The sequence below is a fragment of the Cyprinodon variegatus genome, unplaced genomic scaffold (genome assembly GCF_000732505.1).
Source record: "Cyprinodon variegatus isolate N-32 unplaced genomic scaffold, C_variegatus-1.0 Scaffold47, whole genome shotgun sequence".
Classification (NCBI taxonomy): Eukaryota; Metazoa; Chordata; class Actinopteri; order Cyprinodontiformes; family Cyprinodontidae; genus Cyprinodon; species Cyprinodon variegatus.
In genome coordinates this window covers 153,287-165,486 of record NW_015150500.1, presented here as the reverse complement: position 1 = coordinate 165,486, position 12,200 = coordinate 153,287, and the positions used below count along the sequence as shown (strand labels likewise).

Genomic DNA, 12,200 nt, shown 5'->3' with positions numbered 1-12,200 from the left:
TTGATGTTTTACTGTGCAGCATGTTGATGAAGTCAAGTTCAGGGAAATCTTTGAGGGTGAGCTAGACATGCCCTCCTCTAGCAAAGCATGACACTTCTACTTCCATGCTTCAGTTAGTAGGATGATTTTTTTCCTGGAATGCTTGACGTTTTTATCTTAACCACATCCCCTTTTATGGTGTTCAATAAAATTATATTTTAGACTCATCTGTTGTAGAACATTGCTGTTTTTGTATTCAGTCAGACTTTGGTCGGGCCTTATGTTTCCCTCTATTCTCTTCTGTCGTTAACCTTTATAAATCTTTCTGACTGTACAGACATGTGCTTTTAAAACACTAGCAGGATCCTTTAACGTAACTAATTCATTTCTCTCTTACGTACCTGGATGACTAGATCTAAGCAGATTAGCAATTTAAGACTGTTTTCTATGTGATGAAATTCCTGGTTTTGAATTCAGCTGAGTCATCTTTCAGAACATCAGACTTATAAGCTACAAAAATCTTCTTTCTGAGGATCTCAGATGGCTCTTCATATGTTCAGTGTGAATGTATGGAGAACACTAAACTAAATATCTATGTGCTTAACTCAAATCTTAAATTATAAAACAATTACACACCGATATAAATTAATCCTCATCAGACATTACATTGAAATTCTATTTTACATTAAGGTTTTTTTTTTTCATTTTTTTATTGCTTATCTACAATCATTGATGTTTCACTTTATAAAAAATGCATGTTAAACATTCATGTTAATTATGCTTTAAAAACACAGGCAATTAAAGGGTGTCTTCATTATGTAAAGGTGCATCTGAGCTTTTCTCATGGGAGGGGATATTATCTCTTATTTATCTATATGTTTATTTCTTATTAAAAGCACCTTATATTTCTGAATAAATTCATAAAAACTCACTATTTTTCTATTACTTTTGTTCCACTTTTCCCCATAAAGTATTAACTGCTGAGGCAAAAGCAATCATAGCATTGATTATTTTGTTATAAACAGAAATATGTGCTAAAATAATGGTTTCATTTCTTCAAAATTGTTGTATAATTGAACAGGGATGCTAATAACATGAACAATTCTGTAAATGGAAATAACTTTATCACCATTAAATCCTTAAAATAGGGGAATGTATAATATCCTGCTGAACCCAGTCACCAATATTTACTTTAAAAATGGAACCAAAAGTAAGGAGGCTTTGATGATTCTTATTTTGAACCAGTAGGATAAAAACTGAAACATGTTAAACTGGAAGGTTCTTTAATGTCTCTTTCATTGTTTTCCTGGGAATATTTTTCTTTTTGCAAACTTCTTCTTCCTCATTTTGCATTACTCAATAATCTGCACAAGATTGCTATTAGAATATTTGCTATGATGTCATCTTGGTCTCATCTTCTAAAAAAATCACAAACACAGCAAATTAAACTTAGTTAATTCCTCAGCGCCAATCTTCAGAGCTGCATGTGAAAGCATTCCTTATGTCTCAAAGTTGAATAAATGAAGACAAAATGCATGTCAACGTCAATTTATTGTCATATAAATCCTTTTTTTTTTTACAACAAAACATTTAAAAACCAGCAACATGATAGAAAATATTAAGACCAACAAAAGGCTTTAAGATACAATAAGGGCTTTAGGGCATTTGTTTTTTTTTTTTGCATTATGTGTGATCAGCATTTGTAAAATTGTTTTAAACAAGTGCTGGCAACATCTGAAGGACACATTTCAATTGGATGGCAGATAAAATCTTTTTGACGATAAAAAGCAATTGTCTGTTTAACAATTTCTGTGATACAGCCAGATTATTTCTGATTTGATGCAACTAAAATGCACTATAGATATCCAATCAGTTGTGATTAAATAATAAGCATTTTTCAAAGATAACCTAGCATAATCTGGCATGATTTCTTTGAAAGTTTCAATATTTGTATTTTCTAGCAAGAAAAACATGAAACATTAACCAGTGAATGACAAAAGTAAAAATCTGTGCATTAAGTAGATTTCATGACCAGAATAATTTCATTTGCAGCTTGTAAAACAATGAATATGTAATGTATGTTTGTGCACCAGTTTACAGCTGGCTTAAGTAATGTGACAGCATAAAACATGTTTACAGCAATAAAAGACGTCTAAAGAGACATTTCAGCAGGTTCCACAAAGAAAGTGCAAACACACATGGTCTCTGTGGAGGCAGAGTGTATTCAGCCTGTTGAAACAAGATTATTTCACACTTGACGTGTTTGTTTGCTTGTGTTTATAATCTGACAAAACTTTGTTCCTAAAAAAGAAAAGTGCAAATGCAACCATGTTCTTAATAAACTTTCAGAGTAAAGCATATCAAAAGGATTGTATAAAAGTATCTGAAAACTGAGGAATGTATTTCAATCTTCAAAGATAATTAAAAAATCTTCATGGATAATATTCCATAGAGTTACATTTCTAAACTTTCTCAACATGTGACATGAACTTGCTTTAATATTTTGAAATGAAACACAACGCTCCATGTCTGCATTCCTCCTGAATTCACCATGTTTTGGATACAGATCAAATCCTGATAACATCCTATCAGGTTCTGACATATGAACCAACAGTTTTCCCTATTCTTAAAAAAAAAAGAAAAAGAAAAGTAAAAGGCAGAAGTCAACATAATGCTTGGCAACTAAAATAAAGTAGTCTGTGATTTTCAGGATAGAAAACCTGAGCTTTTTTGTAGTGATCTGATTGATAAAAATTATAAATACCACCTTAAAAACGTATCCTTAGCAATTTTAAGTCATAAAGCCTGAATAATGTCACTACATTTTATGACTTCAGGTGTAATAAAGAAATTTCTTATCTTTTCTGGAAGGCAGGGAACGGTTGGCAATTATTATGCTTAAAGGGCAGCTGAAAACAGTAAACATTCAGTGTAAAACGCCGCTGATGAATGTTTTTGATTTATCAATCAAATAACTGCAGCTCAGATTGATGTTTTATATACTAATAAAAGTGAAAATCAAACCAAATGTAAACAAAAAAAAAGTTTCCCTTTTAAAAGCAGCTGAATTTAAGACAAAACACAGAGATCAGGGTTGATCTCTTTCTGGCTGCCGTCAGCTGGATGTTTCCCGTTCTCCTCTGAATCCTCAGGCAGGTCTCCATCGCCTGGAAAGGTCCGGTCCTGCTCTGGGGTCTCAGCGGATGCGTCCTCATAGGCGCTTTTGTCTGAGTCGTTCCTGTCAGGAGACGGATCCCGCCCGTCCTCCGTGTGCCCTTCATAGGGCCTCTGAAGAACGCCATCGGTGGAGATGATGTCGTGTAGAGCTAGAGAAGGCGGCAGGCCCAGATTCTGGCTGACCACTCGTCCCGTCTTTGTGATGACACTTCCTGCTTCTCCTAAACCTTTATCTGGTCCCGCTTCCTCCGCAGCAACAAGCCCAGCGTTGTCAAGTTTGGTGATACAAGGTTCGCACAGAACAGCATCTGTTTCGCCTTTCTCCTCATCTGTCAAGTTCAACGCAGCAGTCGGCTGATTGCTTTCTCCCTGTAAAGAAAGTAAAAAAGTCTTACTAGTGAGCAGTTTATATATATATATATATATATATATATATATATATATATATATATATATATATATATATATATATATATATACTTAAGATTTTTCCTTAAATCTTCATCTCTGTCAAATTTTAAATGTGTAAAGAAGATCTCAGATAAATGATCTTTCATCACACAGGACATTTAATATAAAACATACCATGTTAAATAAAACTGAATGGGAATGGCAAGAAATCCTGAGAAGTTCTTTAAAATTATGATGATGCTAATGATAATCAAACCGAAGCATTTTAAAATCACTAGCTAGTGGAGGATTTCCACGAATTTTTGAAAAGACCTGCCCACTTAAAAAAAAAAAAAAACGCACATGCACAACCCAGTATCCGCTCCCGAGAGGGAATGCCTATTAAACGCCTGCAAGAGCATGCATGAACCCATTTCTCCTCGTTCATGCTCTGTTTCAAAGTTGTTGTTTGGATCGCTCATAGAAGCTTACTTTGCAAAAGAAAATTTGCAATTTTTTCCACTGTCAGACTCACCAACGTTAGTGAAAATGGGGACGAGCACGTAAACATTGGGGATGCACTGATGCGATATTTGTATCGGTATCGGTCCAGATATAAGGGAAAAAAATAGATCGGTATCTGTGACAATTGATTCAATATAGGGGCGGATCTAATCATTCGAACTCTAGGCTATGCTCTACCGTCATATTAATTATGATGGAGCGAGGCAAAAGGATCTGCGTTGTGGAGGTTTTTCAGGCTCTCTCAGTCTACTAGCCCAATGGCTACGTGCAATATTTGTGGGAGAAATGTTCCATGAGGCGATGTTAAATCTTCGAACTATAACACCACCAACTTATTGAAACACCTCCAGAAGTTTCATAACAAGGAACTAGCTGAGATTATCGGACTCGGCAAACAAAAAGGAAGCAGCCGGAAGCAGCTAACTTTTTTGGAAATAAGTTAAATTTTCCATGTAACAGTATAGAGGCAAAAAATCACAGAGATGATACTTGATAATGACACTTTTTTAAAATGTTGATCAAGTCAGAGAACTTTTGGTTTAAGAGTCATAACTTTTATATTTGGGTTGTTTCCTATTTTCTTTTTTCAAATCAAATCATATGCACAGACGAATTATCCCAGTTTTTTTTTTTTTTTTACACAATAAAACCATTTTTTTAGGTAATAAGTCAGTGCTGTTTTTGGTATCGGATCGTTATCGGCCAACATTAAACTTCAAATATCAGCATCGTATCAGAGGTGAAAAAAGCGGATCGGTGCATCCCTTGTAAACATGTCACCAGAATGATTGACAGTTAGGAGGACCACTTATTTAGATAAACCACCTGGAAAAAGAACATGCTCCCCTATACCTTTAACTGTAACTTTCTTTAGATCGAATCAGGACATCGTATATAGTTAAAAGAACATTTCTTTCTGTTTCCCTTGGCATCATGCAGGTCACTTTCTTCTAACCATTGCCCACCAGGCTGGACAAGAGTTATACATTTCCCATGCTAACAGTTTGGGTCAGACAATGTTTTGGAACCATCTCTCCCAAAGAACCACAGTAGATCAAAATTCAGAGAGGGTGTATGCTTAATAGGCCATAACCCCCGCTCTAATGCCAGCTGTACGGTGGAGGATCGGTGATGCTGTGGGCCTGTTTTCTTTCCAGCTGCTCAAGCAACATGTTAGAGTGGTAGCATGCATGTGAAATACCAACATTTGAAAAAAAAACAACAAAAAAAACGATGAGTTGTCATTGGTTGAAATGGGATATGCTTGCTGTATTTCACCAGGTTTCATGCTAACCATTTTGCCTTTGGGTAAAATGAACTATTTTGATCAGATTAAAATAAATGTGGCTGGCAATAAAAGAATAATGCTTTCTCTATATATTCCACTATTTTCCCTTTTAATCTCTTGTTTTCAGAGGGGTCTATCTGCATCAACTACCTAACCAGGAGGGCTTTGAATTGTACTTTACAGCAAGAGCCAGGAAAAGCAAATGGAAACCAAGCCTAGTTTTACATCATGTTACTTAATCGTTTAAGCCTTTTATTAAATAAAAACATTATACATGGTGGCTCCAGTTTCCAGCAAGTAATAGCAGCAGGCATAGTGTTGGCAGTCTTAAATTCCTCTTTAAACTCTTGTGAAAATATTATGGCTCATTATTCATGCATGTCATGAGTGTCCAAGATGGAAACCATGATGAAACTGAGTAGAGAGCAAGCAACATCTGTTTCTACGGCGATCACCAATTGGACTCTATTCAGACGTCTTTCAACAGATTTCCATCATGGCCAGGGAAAATATTCTACGAAATGATTCTAAGAGCCAAAAAACAGAAGTTTTAAAAACCAGGCATAATATTACCCTTTATAAGTAAATGTAACCCTTTGCTTGTATTACACCCAGTTATATTTTTATTTCCTGCTTTACCTCTCTTAATCTCTCCACCTCCTTCATCAGAGAGGACACCAGGCTCTCCAGTTTCCTCTTCTCTGCTCTTTCCTGCTCCAGTTCCTGCAAATATAAAAGACATACCAGCTTAACAATAGGGAGCTGGGCCTGTTTCCATACAGTTAGGATTCAAACATTTCAGCTTACCAAATTTGCCTGCCCAGCTTCCCTCTGGGCTTCGGCCAGCAGCTCCTCTACGCCCTCCAAAGTATCCTGCAGGACATCCACCTGGAACAACAGAGCCTCTCGCTCCACCTCCAGCCCACGCAGCTCCTGCACCGCCTCGTCATAGCTGGCCTGCAGCTCCAACTATACCACACACATTAATCGGTAATGAGCGTGTGGTTGAATCAGTGCTCGACAAGAGGAGGCGACAATATGTGGGAGGTCGTTTGCTGATCCATATGTTCAGAAATACTTTTATGAATTACTCCAGGACTTTTAACTCAACTATCAGCAGCTGTTTAAGTGACTTTCATGTTTTAACAGAGAAAAGAACAAGAGTTACCATTTCTGGTAGTCCCATGAAGAGGTCCTGGTCGGATTGCTGAAGAGGACAAACATAAAATATCAACAAGTTTGCAGAGCATTTAAACAAAAATTCAAAAGGCAATCGCATACATGTATAGGTCCATCCTACCAACTCTGGACTAAAATCTACAGTGTTATAATACCACTTAAAATCCTCGAGACATCAACCTGCTCTTCTTTTTTTGATGAATCTTGGCTTTAGGGCTTTAAATAGTGTTTTTTAATGTTTGTTTATTTTACTGGGGGCACCCAACAATAGATCGAAAGAAAGAAAAACAGAGCAAAGGGTTTTATTTCATAAATGAAGTGCACCAAAGGGCCATTTTTAGCTCTAAGATCCTCAGATCTAGAAATAAGCAATGTGATTCTATCTCATTACAAATAAATGGGGGAGCAGCAGCCTAGTGGTTAGGGCATAGAGCTTGGAAACCTAAAGTTCTGAGTTCAAGCGCCACTCCCACAGACTGCCACTCTGGTAGCCTAGTAAAGTAGCCCCACCCACCAGCGGCCAAAATTATTTTGACCTTGAGTTGGTCTAGCCTCGATCAATGCCCCAGGCCCTAGAACTGGCGGGCCAATCACAACGCAGAGATGTGTTTTGAATTTTTGGATGCAAAGCAGGTGGGGTTTTAAGGAGGGGACGACAAAACTGTGCGACACTGGAGAAATCACAACAAGGAAGATGGTAACAACTATTGATCAGTTCTCGTTTGACTCAGATTTGAAATCAGTTTTGAAAGGATAAGACTTGGGGTTTTCGTTGAAACCTGAGCAGGAAGAGGCTTCATTCATTTTTAAGAAGGACGTATTCACCGTTTTACCGACAGGCTGTTTGTTTGCACTCCCCCACCAACTTTCTGTCAAGCTTACAGTCAGTTGCGCTCATTGGTCAGAGCGTTGGCCAATAGGCACAGACATGGTTTGAAAAACAACTGCTTGTTCTCATCAACAATTTCCGATGTCTCATTCATCGGGACCAGACTAAATTACACATTTAATCTCACATTTAGTCTGGTTTATCAGGCTACCAGGCTGGGTCTCTGAGCAAGACCCTTAACCTCAAGCTGCTCCCCATGGCAGCCCACCGCTCCCCAAGGTGGCGGGTTAAATGCAGAGGTACGTTTCTCCAATATGAGATCGATAAAGGTAAATTATTATTACTATTATTCATTATGAATTTGTATTTAAAACATCAGTCATATAAAACTGTAAAGTTTTATATGATTATATACATACACATACTATATATACATACATACACACATATACATATATACAAACATATGTATATACACACATGTGTATGTATATATATGTATATTTTTTTTGTTTTGTTTTGTTTTTTGTTTTGTTTTTTACAGCTTATCTTTAAAGCATGTGTTTCTGACAGACAGACAGACAGACAGACTCCTAAAAACATCCTCTTGTTCAGGCTTAATCCTTGTGTTGCAATGATAGAGATGGTGAGTGCTGGGTGGAGGCCAGCTTGTTGATCTCCTACCTGGCTGTCAGTCCTCTTCCTCAGGGTCCCTGTCCTGCTGTCGCTGCGGGGCAGACGTCTGGAGGAGCTCTCGGTCTGGGAAAACACAGTTAGCATCACAACCAAAACACAGGCTAAATTAGCTCAAAGAAAGGGGAAGTGTAGGCCAGAGGCAGCTACTGTATTATTTATCTAGCCGTTTTTTCGTTATAAACTGTGTAATAAGCACACATCCATCATCTGATCGTGTTTACAGATTATAAAACAGCCGCTTTAGGTATACAGTTATCAACAACACCGTGATCTGTTACCTCACCTCCTTTATTATGCTGCGCAGAGACTCATCCTCGCTCATTCCCCGAGAAATCGTCCGCTTCCTGGGGGAACCGCTGCTGTCCAGAGCGGCCGAATGCATTTTTTTCTTTTCACCACTTTATATTAACTTTCCCTTTGGATGTGAGAGACCCCTCCGGCTCTGTTTGTGTTGAAGTGTTTGGTTCCTAAGCAGTAGCGGCAGCAGCGACGCCCAGGGTGTGAGCTACGGGAAGCCGTAGGGTCCAAACCGTATTTAAAGCCACGCCCGCTAACTTTTACTAGGAGCAGCTGAGAAGAATGGCTGTTAAAATATTTTATAGTTTACCCTGGAATATCACGAGTTCTGCATTATGAAATAAATCACTCACCAAATTTGTCAAGTACTGAGTTTGATTCCGTTAATTCAAATATACATGGTAAATAATTGTAATAATCCCCATAAGTTATTTTTGTTTAATCCATCCAATAAAAATAGTCAGTATAGTATAGTGCGGTGCAGGATGTTCTTTTTCCAGGTGGATCATCCAAATAAGTGGTCCTCCTAATTGTCAATCATTCTGGTGATATGTTTACGTAAGGCCGTCTTGTTAGTTTTCAATGACTGTAGCTTAAAAGTAAAGAATAGCCAAACCTAAACTTTATAGAAACATTAAGTTTATAAAAGAAATAAAATAAAACCAAAAGTTTTGGTAAAGAATAGTATGGTTAAAGTTATTCATGTCCATTGACATTAAATGCTTGGTGGGGCCTACTTTTGCATTAATTACTCTATCAATTTGTCACTGAACACCCTCCAAACATATGCATTTTTAAGGCTGATGTCTCTTAATTGAGAAAAGTAAAAAGTTAATGCAATAGCTCCGTTAGTGGCTTCCTCTAGAAAGAAACATAACAGAGGGTAAGATCTGAGTCAGTATTCAATAATACAGTCTGTAATAGAGCACAGTTAGACTCAGTAAGAGCTCAGTAAATAGACTTGGACAACTTTATTGTCATTTTGTATACATAAAGTATATACAAAATGAAATTGAATTTAGTATAGCTTTTCAGACAGTAAATGAACATTTTCATTCCATAAAGTGCAGCAGTGATCGAAAAAAAAACATGGTGCAAAATATATAATATGAAAGTTCAGATCACTAATATATATGGTGCAAATATGTACTGTTTAGGTTTGGTGTTTTCAGTGTGATGCAGAGACTGTGACATGATATAGAGCTTCTCAAACGTTCAGCAGTTTGATGTCGATGGGGAAGAAAGTGTTGCAGAATCTGCTGGACCTGCATTGAATGATGCAAAGCAGGTGTGACTGAGAGAGACACAGTTAGTACTGAAAGGTGAGGCCAAGTGGATCAAAGAAAGGAGAATATGAAATCCCTGGCAGCAGGAGAAAACCATCCAATCTTCGCCTCGAGTACAGAGGCACGTCTGAACAGTAGGTCAGGCCAGATTTGGCTAAGTGTAAGAGAGAAAAAACTGAAAAGCAGAAATTACTGCAAATTATGCAACACAGGAAAATAATAGGGAAAAGTTTCAGCAGCTTCTAACAAATTACAGTAGCCTACTTCCTGTCTTGGTTGTTTTCGATCTATGTTCTGTGGTTCTGCTCAGGTTATCTACTTTCTGAGGGAACACCTCACAGGGCACCATCATCTCTCATCATCTATATATGATATCCATCTATAAGATTCAGCTTATAATGGTATTCATCTCTATACTTATTCAGTAGGAACCCATGTCCTGTATTTATGGAACCATTACCATTATTTATCCTGCACTTGCTGCTATTGCACTTCTGGTTAGACCTAAACTGCATTGTGTTGCCTTGTACCAGTACCTGTGTAATTAATGACAATAAAGTTGAATTTAATCTGATCTAATCTAAAATACCTCACCCCACAAAGATTTAGCTGTTCACCTCAGCTGATAGGCAAGGTAAGGAGAACCTTCAAGAATTTAATTAAATAATTAATCATAGAAGCCAAGAAGCCCATGGTAGCTCTGAGTGAGCTGCACCCTTTAGTTAAGTACTTCACAAATCTGGTTTGGATGTACCAATGTCAACAATAAAGCCATTGTTAGACAAAAGGCACAAGCAGTAGTCATTTGCTAGAGGCCATTTAGGAAATAGCAATAATGCAGAATTAGGTCCTCTGGTTAATGAGGTCAAAACTGGAAATTCTGGTTTCCATGTGTGGTGGAAAATTTTCATGTATGATTATTTCTATCCTGATTTGCTTCAGTTGTTTTGCAATATCCATATCTTGTCTTAAGGGAAGCTGCATGCTGCCCTTTTGCATATTTTAAGTCATTCCATACTGATTGTGCTAAGTAGTTGAATTCAGAAAGGTTTCACAATGTACTGTAGTTCTGCTCCAAGGCCAGCTAAGGAGGAATATTGATCACAGACTGGTTTAGGCTAGAAAAAAAATTTCCTCTGTGAGGTATAAAATTGTGTTTACACCTTCCTTTAACACTTTTTGCCTCTCTGAGAGTAGAAGCCTTCAAATGCTTAATCCTGAATACATTTGCAAAGGCAAAGATCGGTCTTTCTCTGTTTTACCGAGTGGCGGTCTCTTGCAAATGTCTTAGGATATTTCATCCTATCACCCACTTTATTTGATTTAATTGTTCACACTAGTTACATTGACACTGACAAGCTGTTGCACTGTTCTGCACATCAGTAAAAATGCTTGACCTAAACCCCATAAAATAGACAAATGGTCAATCGTGGAACAATCTGTTTGCTCAGCTCTGACACACTGAGTCTGCTTCTGCTGGAGATTTCTACCTCTTAAAGGGGAGATCCTGGAGGATAACGTGGATGTGAAAAGTTGAAAATAAATTATCATAGGCCTGGGTGAATGCAATTTAAATGTCCCAACAATACATTCTACCTACAAAACAAAAAAACAAAAACAGATGTTTGCATAGAAAACATTTGCCTTATGTGTTAAATAAGGAAATAAACACAATAGATTGTCACTATAATATCTAAGTGACATTACTGTAGCCAGTCTGGTGTCCACAAAACAAAGATGACATGAGTGGATTCAGCAAGTTTTCGGCTCTCATCAACTATGGATTTTCTGGTACTGCTGTGACACAAAACAGCACAAATGAGAGCCAAAGCTATGGTTGGACAATCATTTCTAGTTGTTTCTGTATGTAACAGCTGTTTTTTGAATGTGATATGATCAGTGTCAGAGGCACATCACCAGTTCTAGAGTTTACTTTATCAGCAGGCCAGGGTGGGTGAAAGGACAATAGTGAAACATTTAATATACCGAGGAACCCAAAGAGCCACTAGAAGCTCTGATCTAGCAAATAAAAATTGTGATCCTACCTTAAGGACTCATATTTACTTCATCGAAAAGTTTATGTAATTTCTTCAAGATTATTATTGATTATGGTTTTGTTGACCTGTTTCAAATAGGGACCAGGTGAAAAGGGCAAAAATATAGGTTTTAATCCTAACCCTATTTGATCTTATGCCTGTAAAATGAAGTTACCCCTTCCACCAACCTCACTTTGCTTAAGAGGCTATATATAAACTTAAAAGTTTAAGATTACAGTATATATGCAAAGTAAATATAAATATACTTAAATCGTACAAGTTTTCTTACTGACTTTTCTAACTAAGTAAAAGTATGTACGTACATATATATAAATTTATTAGTTTGACTGTTAGGTCAAAGGTCTTTGTAGTGTATTTAATTGCATATAAGTTGAAGATCTTTTTTTCTGTTTTGATTTACATTTTACACATTGTCTTAGCTTCATTGGAATGTGGCGTGCAGAGAAACACTCTACTTTTTCTAATCTTCTTAGAGACTTAGACAGATTTCTATGACA

The 12,200-nt window shown here is 37.1% G+C and overlaps 1 protein-coding gene across 1 annotated transcript; it reads right to left on the bottom strand.

Moving 5' to 3' along the window:
* Positions 1-2,975: 2,975 nt before the first annotated feature.
* On the bottom strand, positions 2,976-8,574 carry LOC107082119 (leucine-rich repeat flightless-interacting protein 1-like). The gene is made up of 6 exons (XM_015370628.1): positions 8,347-8,574; positions 8,052-8,126; positions 6,528-6,566; positions 6,167-6,328; positions 5,999-6,082; positions 2,976-3,525 (listed from the first exon to the last, which is right to left on the bottom strand). The coding sequence occupies exons 1-6, from the start codon at positions 8,443-8,445 to the stop codon at positions 3,049-3,051; spliced, it is 936 nt and encodes a 311-aa protein (XP_015226114.1). The 5' UTR covers positions 8,446-8,574; the 3' UTR covers positions 2,976-3,048.
* Between the last annotated feature and the right edge of the window lie 3,626 nt (positions 8,575-12,200).